The following is a 15420-nucleotide window of genomic DNA, read 5'->3' as shown; positions in this document are numbered from 1 at the left end:
GATCAAAAGGACAGAGAAGTTTCTGACTAAGTCTTTAGCGGCGACGGTTTCTCTACAGCGTTAAGATAACATGGACTTTTATTAATCCCTCGTGGGGAAATAGTTTCTCTGCATTTGACCCATTCTAGTGTTAGGAGCAGTGGGCTGCCATTTTGAACGGTGCCTCGGTAGCACTTGGTCTTGCCGGGACTTGAACTGGTGACCTTCTAGTTGCCAAGCCAAGTCCCTATCGACTTCGCCACCACCGCCCGGGGAACCAACTAAACAATCATGACTATTTTCGTATATATTTAACACAAATATGAACGCATTGCAGGTTAACCCCCCCCCTCCCCCCCTCAGATCTCCCTCTCTACATCCATCTGCTTCTTCTCCTTTTTCCATTAACAGATGGAGACGGTAAATTCTGGTAAAGTGACGAGCGTCCACGGAGGCCTCGGATATTTACTACCTGCAAACGTTCATCTATCACAGCATGTGTGGATTACACTGCAGGTGTGTGTCCTTATTTTATACTACGTCTCCTGTTTCGCGTTTGATTGTGTATATATTTCTTCTTTGACCAAGTTCCATTACTTGAATCAGCTGTATATCTTTCTGTGAATTACTTCAGTGTGTGTGTGTGTGTGTGTGTGTCAAGCAGCTTCAGCACAGGGTAGAATTAACGAGCACGAGTAGCAGGATGTAAAGATGCTGCAATATTTCCCTGTTGACACACACACACACACACACACACACACACACACACACACACACACACACACACACACACACACACACACACAACACACACACACACACACACACACACACACCACACACACACACACACACACACACACACACACACACACACACACACACACACACACACACACACACACACACACACACACACACACACACGCCTCCTGGGAAATCACGCTACCAGAGCCTCGTAAACACAGAGCCGTGAATGCAGGCAGACAGCTGCTGCCTCTGACAATCAGCCATAACAAAAATAAAGAAAATAGATTTTTAATTGACACGCCCGCTTAACAAGCCTCTGTGTGAACGAACGGGAAACAATTGGAAACACTGAGTAATCCTTGAAATAGGAATCACTAGAAAAGCCCATTACGACTTATATTTAAATGCCTTGCACAATGTTTATTCTCATTTATATTAGGAAAATAACAGAAGGGAAAAGGTTTCTGAAGTCTGAGAGAAAGATGTTTTTATTATTACTGAAACATTTTTTATTGCAGATTCTTGTTTTAACTCCTTACGTTTGTAGGATTTGTTCCCCTAATTGTTCTAATTAATCTTACATTTGATATCATTCTAAATTGGAACAACTTTCACAAAACCCAATTTCCCCCGGGATTAAGTGTTGTGATGTTGATGTAATGACTTTGTAGTAAAAAGGCTGTTTGGTGACGTTCCAACTGTGGCGAGCCGTCAGGGCTCTGATAGATATTCTACAAAATAATATAAAAAAAAATGTTTAAGTTATATTTTTCATTAGTTTTACCAAAATAACTTGATTTAATTGTATTTAAAATAACATTTCCAAATAAATAAATCCTTCGAATCTGCCTATTCAGTTTCTGTTTGAATGTGAAGGGTTAAATGAAAGAAGCTCGTCTCTGCGAGCTGATTGGACGTCCTGCTGTGAATTCACTGAGGGCCAGCTATAGTGACTGAACGAGAGAGTAACGTCAACTGACAGTACAATTGACCAATCATATCTTCCCTCTAAATGGGTGGGTTTTATTATCGCGGACTTTATGACAAGTTCCGCCCGCTGTGAATCTTTTCTTGTTTCCGTAGCAACAACAACTTCCAGTCAACAGCGTAAACTCACCTTCAAAATAAAAGCATGCCAAATTACACTTAAGACATACAACTGCAACGAAAGGAACAAACACAATGCAATATCCTTTTCAATTTCAAAGAACACAAATAGGGTTATTTACAGGTGTTGTTTTGTGTGGTAGAGGGTCGCTTTCATTGATGCGTTTTGCACCCCGGGCCGTTGTTTTGATATTCCGCTGAAGTATACGCTGTGACGTAATAACTCTTGACGTAAGGGGTGGGGGTCAGAGGGCCTAGGTATAAAAGTCACGGCTCGGCGCCACTGCGTTCCAACAGTCAAATATGTTGACAAACGTTGGAAATATAGCTATAAAACTCTTCAAACTGTTATTTTTGCTTGATTGACTGCCGAGTAGTTTGTGATTTTTAATGAATATGTGCCGACATTATTATTATTATTATTATTTAACTCAACACACAGCTGCGTCTCGGGACATTAAGGGCTGTAAAGCTTATGGCTTTTATTCACAAGTTCTCTTTTTTATTGAGATTATTTCGCATTTAACTGTCATTTTTCAACTGTTGTTTTCTCGTGAATACTTTCACACAAAACACGGTTCCATTTAAAAAAAATAAAAAGTTGTCAAGTAATCAAATCGAGAGTGAGTGTTGCTGCTTATTTGGTGAAGAAAAAGGAATAAAATGGCTTTAAAACATGTCTATAATTATAGATGAGTTACTTCACAGGGATTTTAATGAATAGCTAACCCTATTAAAAAAAAATCTGAGTTTTTGCACCATAAATAAAGTCAACCAATCAAGATGATTTATTGTGCAACTAAAAAAATGGCACGCCTGCCTTTTATTGTTTCCTGTTGGTGCAAAATAGCTGCATGACACATGGGTACAGTGTTAGTTAAACATAAAGGGGTTGTGTCACAACACATGCTTGATTAAAATCAGAAAGAAAGGGATTTTGGAGATTACCACATTCAAATCTTTGCGTGGCAGCAGACAGCAGATGTGGGCACACACACACACACACACACACACACACACACACACACAGAGATGTAAACACACACAAACATGCATTAAAAAACGCACACTGCACAGTTTCTCATGGAAACCAGTGTTTATAGGCAGCAAAGCAGAGAAACACTTATCCAACGCGATGATGTCATTTGGATAAGTTAGCTTCGAGGGTGTGTGTGTGTGTGTGTGTGTGCGTGTGTGTGTGTGTGTGTGTGTGTGTGTGTGTGTGTGTGTGTGTGTGTGCGATGGCCTATTCTTATTCGTGTGTGTGCATGTTAACTCAGCAGACATGTGGGTCCGTCTTTAATCAGAGACAGAGACAAATGCCTCGATATTTTACATTTTAATACGCTCTCTTCTCGGTGGTTTTGGTGTCTGCTTGTTGTGTGGTGAAGCTTTGAAACTGTCAACAAAAAAAGGGTTTCAGAGTAGAGGTTGGTCGAAGAGACATGAAAGAAAAGACAGAGAGAACGAGAGAGGACACTAAACAGATGTGACGGGTTGAAAGCAGGACTCCAACTTCAATGGAAGAGAGAAGAAAGGAGGGGAAAAAGCTGTAAAATCAATACATATTCACAATAACTATAAATCCAGTACATGTACACCCTTATAGGCGGAATCAGGTCTGCAGCCAAACACACATTTCTCTCCATCTTTGGCTTGTCTGCGTTTCATTTCTAACTCTTTTTTTTATTCTCTCCATCCATCAGTTCGTCCACCGGTTCCTCTAATAAAAGCCGTATGAGTGGAAAGCAGCGATACTCCCTACCCTCTCTGGTTCTGATGATTTCATGCGAGCCAACAGACCAAAGTGAATTTGGCTGAATTAACTCCTGTTGGATGTGATCTGCAGTTTCTCAGAGCAGAGTACGCAATGCTGTTCAGATTAAATGCTACTACATCCAACAGGGTTTTGTCAACAATAAGATGAACCATTTTAAGTTAGAAGGTTGTAATTAATCCCTACTCTGCATCTTGTAGTTTGGACGGTGAGAAAATGATCAGTTTAATGGAAAAACTGAGAGTCTAAAGGCATCACCGTTTGAGGAAGAAATCAAACGAGCTCCAGGGAATACCGATTACAACTGACTTAGTGAAGGACTAAATGGATTAATGTCATTTAAAGACATTCCTGTTTGGGCAGGCGTTTGGGTAACTTGTGTGCGTATTTTTTGACCAGCGTTTGTACTGTCTTAGGAAACTGTCCTATTTTAATGTTGACAAAACCATGATGATCATGTTTTATCGAGTCAATTCTGTCTTTTTCCTTAATGTCATGGTTTGGTAACCTGACTTTAAAGAGCAGAAACTCTCTGAGTCAGATCGTAAAGGGGTCCAGCAGACTGATTGGTGAGCCACAGCTACACCTGGAGACCCTGTCCCTCGGGCAGTTACAGCGGTTATCCAGCTGTCCCTGACACACCAAGCGGATTTCGGCCGTCGATAGATGTCGGGCCGTCGATGAGCGTCGTGTCGCCCTACTCAGATTGGTGTGTCCCGCACCGTTGTGTCTTTTCGGCCGTGCCGACACCTTCCGCCGCCGATTCGACAAGTTGAATTGGTTGGCTGTCGGTCAAATAAATCACTCTGATTGGCTGTTCAGCTAGCGAATCAGTGCATGAGAAGCGAAACGGAAGTCAGGGACCCAAACAAACTCAAGAAGGCAAATCTGAGACTTCATTGAACTCCAGCTCTCGACTCAGGTTCGGGAAAGCCCCGTGAGCTTCTCGCTGTAGAGTGAACATGGAACGCACACTCTATTTGTTGTTTGTATATATCACGCAGTCTGTCTTCCGGTTGTTGCCTCTTTTGAATGACGAATACACACTACCGCCGCCTGCTGGTACGGAGAGTTATTGCCACTCACGCATGCGCAGTTCGTACGTGCTACTTGGCCGTCGGCTGAAGTCTTTGCGGTGTGTTCCAGTGCGACACATGGCCAAGACGCAGAGACGCGAGAACTTTGGTGTTCTTTGGTGTCAGTTTGGTGTGCAAGGAGCTTTAGACGATGACTCCCACCCTCTGCACTCAGAGTTTTTCCTTCGGCCGGATGTTAGTCGTCCCAAAGAGTAGAAGGAAGCGGTATGAAAACAGTTTTATCCCAGCAGCTATTGCACAAATTAACACATCATAGGAGCGTCACACAGATGCCTATTTATTTATTTAATTATGAATGTCCATGTTTGTACGAGTGTTTTCCTTCTTAAATGAAATATTTTGAGATTTGACGGAGCAGGGTGTACTTTTTATTAGTCCTTTTATTAGAGATGTGTTTGTGTTTGTTTTTAGTGTCAGGATGGATCCCTCTGCAAACAAAATCTACCTACGGGTACAAATAAAGAACCTGAAGTGTTTTGCTGCTTATTTGAGAGCATTACAAATAGCTTTAATAAAGCATCGTCTTTGAGGTACTCCACAGTTATTATAACATAGAACTCAATCAATTATAGAGCTACATTTTCAACACAAGTTGTCCTCACGAATCCCGTTGATGGGACCAGATTTTGGACATTTTTAAATCAGACTTTCTATCAGAAACAGGGAATGAATGCTGCGTCAAATATGAAATGTCACTGACAAAGGGAAAGGAAGGAGGCGCTCTGTGGTTCACACTTCCACACACAGGATCTGCAACATTTACGAGCGATCAAATTCAGGTCTGGGAAACACGGCTGCAAACAGCGTAACGTTCGGAAAATGACCCCGACTCTTAGACGCTTTTTCCCTGACCTCGCCCTCATTACAATAATCCTCCCGACTCAACTTTCCGCCTCAGTTTCACCCCGCCTCAGAATCTCCTGGGTGCAGCAGACACACTGACTTACACAGACATAAAGAGAGACAAGATGCAAAAATGAAGAAATACCACATGTATGAAGACCCAGACTCTCACTGAGTTTGTGGGCAATAGAGTGGGGTCATCATCGGTACACACACACACACACACATCACTTCAGGGGACATTACATTGACTTACATGCATTTCCTGGAGACTTATCCTAACCACACACACACACACACACACACACACACACACACACACACACACACACACACACACACACACACACACACACACACACACACACACACACACACACACACACACACACACACACACACACACACACACACACACACACACACACACACACACACACACACACACACACACACCACACACACACACACACACACACACACACACCACACACAACACACACACCACACACACACACACACCACACACACACACACACACACACAACACACACACGTATAGAAACAAGAACAGACATGAAACCACACATAAAAAGAGCCACATAGAGATAAAAGGCTTTAGTTGAACCAGGGTTCATTGAAACACACACACACACACACCTGTTTACCTTCTACGACAAACACCTGTGCATAAACACACACACACACACACACACCTTTGATGGTGCTGATGACCGTGTCCAGGTGTTTGCTGTCGTTTCGGTCTGGTCGGCAGCTTGGGCTGATCTCCAGCGAGTAGTCGGGTCCGTACTCTGTAAAAAACTAGACATCACAGCGCTGCAATCAATATGACAACTTGTGGATTTATTTTGTATTCACAGCCACACTTTAATCCCACACATCTGCACACAGTCTGCAGCACAGTGCCAGAGAACACTCTCTACTCTGTCTCTTTTTTAAAGATCGCAGCTGCTTTACTGGAACATTTGGACTTTGAAGAGTTGGATTGTGAAACTGACTGGTAATGAATATTAACACAGGCTTTCAGGGATCCCTGTTTAAAGGAAAAGACTCCTGACACTGACCACCAATTGCCCTTTGTGGTTAAACATAAACCATATTCAGATGAGGCTTGTACTGATTGGCAATTGGATCAGATGTCCATGACTGAAGGGATGATTGAACCAACGATTGTTTTGAAGGCGATTTTGTTCTACCAGAACTAAGATGATATAAATATTATCTGTAGAATCTGCACACTGCCGTTTCATTTTTTCTTGAGGAGCGACACGATCACACTCTCAGCACGAGAACATTTTAAATCCATAACTACAGACGAGTTTGCCGTCTAAGACCCCACATTTTAGTTTTCCACATGCATGCCAACCCAAATGTTGCTTTGCGCTCCATATGAGAAGTTATCGTGATTTATATAATGTGGATTGTGATATTAAAGACGAGATTACGACGTTAACGACACACAGTGGCGAGCCGTGACTTTTATACCTAGGCCCTCTGCCCCCCCCCCCCCCCCTTCCCTCGAGAAAAAAGAAGAAGAGATATTACGTCACAGCGTATACTTCAGCGGAATATCAAAACTGCGGCCCGGGGTGCAAAACGCATCAATGACAGCGACCCTCTACCACACAAAACAACACCATTTATATTCACCTATCATGACAGGGCACCCACAGCCAAGTAACAATTACAAATGAATTAAGTCGGCACGGCGGCCCGCATTGAAAATGACTTAGGCCTACCTTTGATGATCAAATCACTTAAACACAAAGTCCATCCTCCTGTCCTTTTGGATGAAGCACTTGATGGCGGGGTCATGCAGCTGATCCTTTGCCACTCCAGTTTATCATTGTAACTCAATCTTGAAAATGACTCGGTTAATAATTTCGCAACGATCACTGAAGTGAGCCATCATGAACGAATTTATGCTAATTATAAATCTATCGATCATAAATCTATCGTTTAGATTTATGATTCGAAAATAATAAAAGTAGGGTAGACATGTGGATATTATCCGGCTGAACAAAACGTGCATTTATCTAACAGCTTCGTTTTCCACAGACCTTATTTCCAGCTATTTTCCAAAATCCTATGGAGAAATCCCACTGCTTTCTGTCGAGGGAATCCGAGCGCAGCTTACTTCCGGGTTATAGGACGCGTCACTGCACCACTTGCATAGACCTCACAGTGGGCGGAACTTGTCATAAAGTCCGCGAAAATAAAGCCCGCCCATTTAGAGGGAAGATATGATTGGTCAATTGTACTGTCATTTGACATTACTCTCTCATTGAGTTACTATAGCTGGCCCTCTGTGAATGTAGAGAGGGACCAACAAGCTCTCCCGTCTTCACAGTAACTCGCAGAGACGGCATTTAACCTTTCACATTCTAACAGAAACTGAGGATTTATTTCTTTGGAAATATTATTTTAAATACAATTAAATCAAGTTATTTTGGTAAAACTAATGAAAAATGTAACAACAAAAAAATATTGGAAAAAATATTGGAAAAAAAATGTTATTTTTTTTAATGTTTTCAAATATTATTTTTTAGAATATCTTAGGCCCTCACAGAGGGCCTAGAGGGCCCTGACGGCTCGCCACTGACGACACATGATGCTGTAATATAATCGCACCAATCACAGAACAAGCCATTGCTACTAAATTGTGTCTCAGTGGGTCAAAGTGTCCTTCAGCAAGATACTTGACCCCAAATAGCTCTTGTAGGCACGTAGTCTACGGTATTGAAGTGTTTGTAAGTCGCATTGGATAAAAGGGTCATCTCATGACATGTGAAAGACTTTTTTGTACGTCTAAATATGTAAAAGATAATATTTTAAAGACGTTTATCCATGTAACTGCGTGGCGTGGGAAAAAAATGAGGGGAAGCCAATAATACGTCCTTTCTTTTGGGTCGGGGGTGTGGTGGTCAATGTAATAACGTAACCAGATGAGTGATTACAGCACCCGGTATCATTTTACACACATTTGTATCAGATGCAGGACTTACACACGCCTGTTATCTAACCGACAGGTCCGCACGCACTCTCCAGCCCAAACTCTAATAAGCATTCATTCACAAACTAAATCAGGAGACCTTTAACGTTTTACGTCCGACTCGCTTCCTCGCTGTACACAGCTCCAGTTTAGGCATTGGCCTGTAATCAGATTGTATTTGTTGTTGCTGCTGTAGCGGAAGTTTAGTACAATTATTTTTGATTAAATACTCCACATCTCCACCCCCCATAATTGCACTTGCTTCAGTTGCTTGCTACTTTCAAACGGCGGTGAGAGTGGTGCAGTGGCGCTATCTATCTTCTATCGATTAGATTTATGATTCGAAAATTATAAAAGTAGGGTAGACATGTGGATATTATCCGACTGAACAAAACGTGCATTTATCTAACAGGTTCGTTTTCCACTGACCTTATTTCAAGCTATTTTCCTAAATCCTATGGAGAAATCCCATTGCCTTTTTGTCGAGGGAAACCGAGCGCAGCTTACTTCCGGATTTTAGGACGCGTCACTGCAACACTAAGTTGATGCGATTTGATTGGATTGTGAGCCAAGGGAAGCCAGAGGCGGCTGGCTTCCCTTGGCATGGCCCTGACCAATCACAGGTTGGCAGGGGCATCACGTGAGCCTCATCTGATTGGTCAATTCCTCCATTTTTTTTCACCAAGGGAAGCCAGATTCGGCTGGCCTCCTCTCGCAACAGAAAGTGCCATCTACTGTTTCACCATAACATGTAGAGGGGCGCTGTTTCACTCTTTGTAAAATACTCAATGAGAATGGCGGAGAGACGGGCCGGCAGCAACGCACAGCAAAGGAGAATTATCGAAACAAAACAAAGTGTTTTTATTTATTTATTTAAATTATAACTACAATCCGAAAAAACAGGGGAAGCCTGGCTTCCCTTGGCCTCCGGGAGAAAACGCCACTGGTAACTATAACTGTGTAGCTTGCAGAAAGCTTAAAGGTTTCGTTACTCCAAAGCTCTGTCAATATTATCCTCAAATACAAGATTTTCTTTGACACTAAGAGATGCGTAAACCACAAATGTGAACCTCAGAGTGGTGTTAAAGGAGAAGAGAAAGAATCACCAAAGTCATTGGGATTCATCACATTTCATGGCAATCTGTCCGATATTTATTGAGGCATTTCAGTCTGGATCAAGACTGAAATCACTCTCCCTAGAGATAGGACATAGAGTGGCTAACAGACAAACATCAGGGTGTTCAGATGGACATATGTTCCTTATATTTCCTGAACCCACTGCTGTCTAGGAGTCGCATTAACACAAACAAACGTATGAGACAGTCTGGTTCATGTACAGAGAGAAAATGTGACCAGATGAACCACAAATCAGTCAAACTCCAACTGGACAGCCTGGGCCTCACCAACAAGAAGGAGAAAAGAGGAACAGCCTGAGATGATTTCAGCACATACCGAAGGCTCCTGGCATTTCATGCAGAGTCGGACTGATTCCATGAAAACCAGCCAGTTTGAAAGAAAAAGAAGAAAAAAAAACAGGTGGAAATCCAGAGCGTGGGTTCAACGAGAAGTTAAAACCAGAGCGTGTCAACTGCAAAAGCATATTTCCAGGGAATTTGTTCGGCCGTGACTCCATGAGAGCAAAACAAACTCGCAGGCCAGGTTCTGACCACAAGTGCGTCAGTGTGTTCGCAGACACTGTTGTGAAAGCCTTGGACTCTGAAGAATCAGCAGAAGATACTCAACCAGCCTACAGCAATATTCCTCCATACATAGTACAATAGCCGCTTTCACACCAAGTACTTTGCCGTACTTAGTTCCCAGCACTTAGTTTACTGGCAGGCCGCAAACCACTTCACGGCGTATACTGCCACCCGAAGTCCCCGGAGTTGGGGACTGGCCGACACCTCCTCATCTCCACCGCTCCCATGTTTTTTTTTTGTTGCCATAAGTTAGTCTCTAGCCCCGCGCACCAACGGTGCGCGGGGCTAATGCTAATAATGCTAATGCCAGCAAATACAATGGCAATCAGAAATTGGAACTTATTTCTCCCCAGGAAAGTACCACCTCTCTAGCAGGCACTAACAATGGGGGGAAAAGTTCTCATGAACTAAGTTCTCTTTTTGGTGTGAACGCAAAATCCCAGGAACTATCGGAACTAAAAGAGAAAAGTACGGGGAAAAGTACGGGGAAAAGTACGGGGAAAAGTACTCCGGTGTGAAAGCGCCTAATGAGTATTTATCAGTTTCAAATCTGCTCTGCTAATGATTACGCTGTAAATTGAACATGACAGTTAATTCTTGACCTACCACATGCAATGAAATCTGCCTCGACTGCTCCAAAAAAAGCTAGAAAATGTAGCTTGAGTTGGACATCGTGCAAAATCTGAATCAGTATTACCTTTGTGGTTTTCTTTTGTGTTTTGAAAGTCTTAAAGGAACGGTACGCTATTTTTGCTGTGAGCGTTCGATAAATGGAAGTGTTCTCCAAATTTCAAATGTTTGTGCTAAGCTACTTGCTAAAGGAGATACATTTACTGTCAATAGAATAATACATGTACTTAAAGGTGGGGTAGGTAATTCACGTCGGAAACACTTGTTGTTATATTCCATGGAATGCTCTTAACATCCCGATAGCAATGAATACATGAAATGCTTTGACAATAAATACATACAAATATTTCATCTGTGGAAGCCGTAGTCCTGTAAAAAGCACGACCAATCATCTGAGCCGGCTAAAGTAACTGGATGGCCTACCTGCCTGTCAGCCTTCCATCTGGGCACAAACTTATCTCGTGCCCTCATTGGTCATGTGCGCGTTCGTGTGTGTTGGAGGAGGGGCTCCGTAAGGAAGTCAGAAGGAAGCGGCAGATTTTTTTCGGTTGTGTATTTTCAAATTCTAGCGCACTCGAGCTGGTTTCTCCAAAATGACCTACCCCACCTTTAACTAAAGGTTTTAATATTTACATAAGTCGTCTCTGACTAGAAGTCGTAGGCTGCAAATATCAAATATGAGACGGCTCCTTTAAGGTGGCGAAATGATTCTGCAAACATCCCATAGTGATTTTTGGGCTAATTCCACAGACATTATAAATACGAGACTATCTGGTATGAATTTAAACTCTTTAGTGGATTTGATGGACGTCATTAGAGAAACACACACACACACAGACACACACAGGTATGAGCCAACAGGCAGTAGGAGTATTATACTTTGGTGTACTTGGAAGACAAAGACTACTCTGTCTTTGTTTAATATCCGTGTGTGTGTGTGTGTGTGTGTGTGTGTGTGTGTGTGTGTGAGCGAGAGAGAGAGAGAATGCATGCAGTCTGGAGTAGATGAAGGTGTGTGTATTTGTCTGAAAGTCCACAGACATTTGCATGTGTGAGTACAGGCATACCAGCAAATATCCATGGTGTCTAGGTGTGTGTGTGTGTGTGTGTGTCTCTCTGTTTCCAATTAGCTCCGATGAGTTTCTGTGTCTTACCTCCGGCCTTAACAGAGCACAACATGAGAGAAGTTACTTAACACACATATGCACACCCACAATGTATTCCCATGAACCCAGTGATCTGTCTCCCGCTGTCCACACACACACACACACACACACACACACACACACACACACACACACACACACACACACACACACACACACACACACACACACACACACACATCACACACACACACACACACACACACACACACACACACACACACACACGACACACACACACCACACACACACACACACACACACACACACACACACACACACCACACACACACACACACACACACACACACACACACACACACACACACACACACACACACACACACACACACACACACACACACACACACACACCACACACACACACACACACACACACACACACACACACACACACACAACACACACACACACACACACACACACACACACAAGAGATCGGTCTAGCTTGTTTGGGCTTGGATGACCAGGGGGGAGAAATCGAGAGGAAGCGAGGAAGACAGAGGTGCAGACACTCCTAAAAGAAATATTTTCCGATATTTTCATATAATATTCCTTACACTTTTTAGACATACAGGGACCAATATTATGAGAGAAAAGAAGAAGACCGACAAAAATAAATGATACAAGAGACTTAAGTGCAGTATTCAGTGACGCAGTATTTCTACATCACTGGGACAAGGTCACGAGACAGAAAATACCAGCTGACTGGCTCCAGTGTCCCAAGCAGAGACTCAGAGAGATAAATAGTGGAAGGTCTCCGTTTATTTACTTATCTGCCTCAACATGGACCCTCGGCCCATTGCTCACAACTCATATAAGCGTGTTTGTATAGGATACACTGGCCTTGATGCAGATAACGCAAATCCAAATTGCTGATAATTTAGAAAGAAAAACCGGAATAATCACATAAAAAAAGTACAAACGTATTTCTTTGCCTGGATGTTTATCTTAAAGTGAGATCACACTGTCTTCGTATGCATGAGCCCATCTGTTGACAGCCGTGTGTGTGTGTGTGTGTTTGTTTTCACAGCGATCAGCAGGAACTCCAGTTATGAAGGATGCGGAGCTGCACAGCGGAGGGGAAAACGTCTCAGAACAACAACTCTGTCTGCTATCAAGATATCTAATAACTGTGTTCAACAAGGAAAAGCAAAAAAAAACGGCTCGATGCCCAAATCTGAGTCACATCGCGCACGTACACCTCTCACTCTACATCTGGACTTTTATAGATCCATCATTCAGTTTTCCTTTTAAGGGAAGAAATACTGTTTGTATGCTGCCGAACAATCAGGAGAGGGAAGACTATATTGAAAGTGAACATTGAAGCGTGTAATGCAAATATGGAACTGGAAATGAGCACAAGATCTGGCAACCTTTCTTTAGGCCGTGTTTTTTATATTTCCCGTGGTATTAGAGTATTATTGTGTGTGTCAAAAGTATGTAGACTCATCGTAATGGTTGTGTTTAATAAATAAGATCGTGAGAATGGATATCTTGCTGATATATACTCCAAAAAGTACTGTTTAGCAAATGTCAGGCCATTTTATAGATAACTTTGATCCAATTAGTGGGAAGTGGGAACAAGTGGGAACGCTATGAAGTATGACCTAGCTGTGTGGGTAAACATCAGTTATTCAGATGAAGAAACAACTGTAAAGGTCGTATATTATAAACACAGAGCCACTGGGTTTATGAAAATATCTGATCTAATAGGAAAATAAAAGTGGAGATAAGAAAGTGAATGATGGCCCGTCCATGAACTTGAAACCCAAACAGACATTAAAAAGACAACTGCAACTCCCCGAAGAGAAACGAGACAGGAAAGCAACGCGCTCGGCTCATTGTTGGAACATCCCAACATCCATCAACACTTTCCCCACCACGAGTCAGATCGACAGCAGCGAGGCATTTGATTAACAACCATTGATAAGAGACGAATGGAAGGGAGCATTTTCTGAGGTGTCACACACACACACACACACACACACACACACACACACACACACACACACACACACACACACACACACACACACACACACACACACACACACACACACACACACACACACACACACACACACACACACACACACACACACACACACACACACACACACACACACACACACACACACACACACACACACACACACACACACACACACACACACACACACACACACACACACACACACACACACACACACACACACACACACACACACACACACACACACACACACACACACACACACACACACACACGTTTCCGGTGATTGAGCCACAAGCCGTGACGGCAGCGAGGGGCTGGACAGGAAGTGGCTGCAGACAGGAAAAGAGGAAGTAGGAAGTAAAGAGGCGGGACGTTTCCCCTGCTGCCAATCTGGGAGCAGAGACGCACTCCCTTCCTGTGTGGCGGTGAGTCGGACACACATTTGTATTTACTTCTGTGGGGAATTAAAGTCAGCCACTGGAAAAACACAGACAGACGCACGTTGGCTGCCGTTTACAAGCGTGTGTATCCGACCAGTTCCCAGAGGTTCTTTGACATCTATTATTACTGTTTGTACGGCAAGCGTGTGGTTCTCGATTCAATTTCTGACACAAAACACAGACTTTTTCCACATTTCAAAGTGTGGAAAAAAGGGTGTTTTTTGCATGAAATTGCCATACATGAGAGTAACACATGCGTCACTTCCGGGCAAAAAGTACGGCTCCGTCCATTTTTGGGGGAAAGTAAAGCCGTCATTTGAACGGCGGTCAATACAAAATCTGACGTTTTTGCCAATCCGATCAAAAATGTAAGAAAACCGTGGATTTTTGGATCTTCAAAAAGCCCGATTACGAAGGCCAGACAGGCAAACAATTACATTAAATCATTGGAAATCGACGATCGGGCTCGATATATGGTTAAATATAGCAGTAGGCGATCGATGTCCATAGATGAGTCACTTTACGGCCCCGCCCACTTTTGGGGGAAACCAACGCACGCCTGAAGCCACAGAGCTCTTCTTTCACTGTCCTCTCTTCTTAGAGGAAGTCCAGAAACACTGAACTCTGGATTTGTTTTAATGTTTGAGGAGCAATAAACGACACAGCAGCTTGTTGGCATGATACAACTATTATTTTCCGCCTCGCTCATGAGAGTAACAGCCGGCGAAAATTACAGCCTCGCCTGCTAAATTTTATTTAACCATATATCGAGCCCGAGCGTCGATTTCCAATGCTTTAATGTAATTGTTTGCCTGTCTGGCCATCGTAATCGGGCTCTTTGAAGACCCAAAAATCCACGGTTTTCTTTCTATTTCTGATCGGATTGGCAACAACGTCA

At 42.9% G+C, this 15420-nt stretch overlaps 1 protein-coding gene across 1 annotated transcript in view; it reads right to left on the bottom strand.

Moving 5' to 3' along the window:
* LOC117546388 (histone deacetylase 8) overlaps positions 1 to 15420 on the bottom strand; it is a 36164-nt gene that overhangs the window by 5478 nt on the left and 15266 nt on the right. Inside the window, exon 10 of the mRNA XM_034216598.1 lies at positions 6270 to 6375. Within this exon, the coding sequence (XP_034072489.1) occupies positions 6270 to 6375 (106 nt within the window). The remainder of the gene's footprint in view (positions 1 to 6269; positions 6376 to 15420) is intronic.

Source organism: Gymnodraco acuticeps, unplaced genomic scaffold, assembly GCF_902827175.1.
Source record: "Gymnodraco acuticeps unplaced genomic scaffold, fGymAcu1.1, whole genome shotgun sequence".
Classification (NCBI taxonomy): domain Eukaryota; kingdom Metazoa; phylum Chordata; class Actinopteri; order Perciformes; family Bathydraconidae; genus Gymnodraco; species Gymnodraco acuticeps.
The sequence above is the reverse complement of the archived record's forward strand: the minus strand, read 5'-3'. Positions and strand labels throughout refer to the sequence as shown.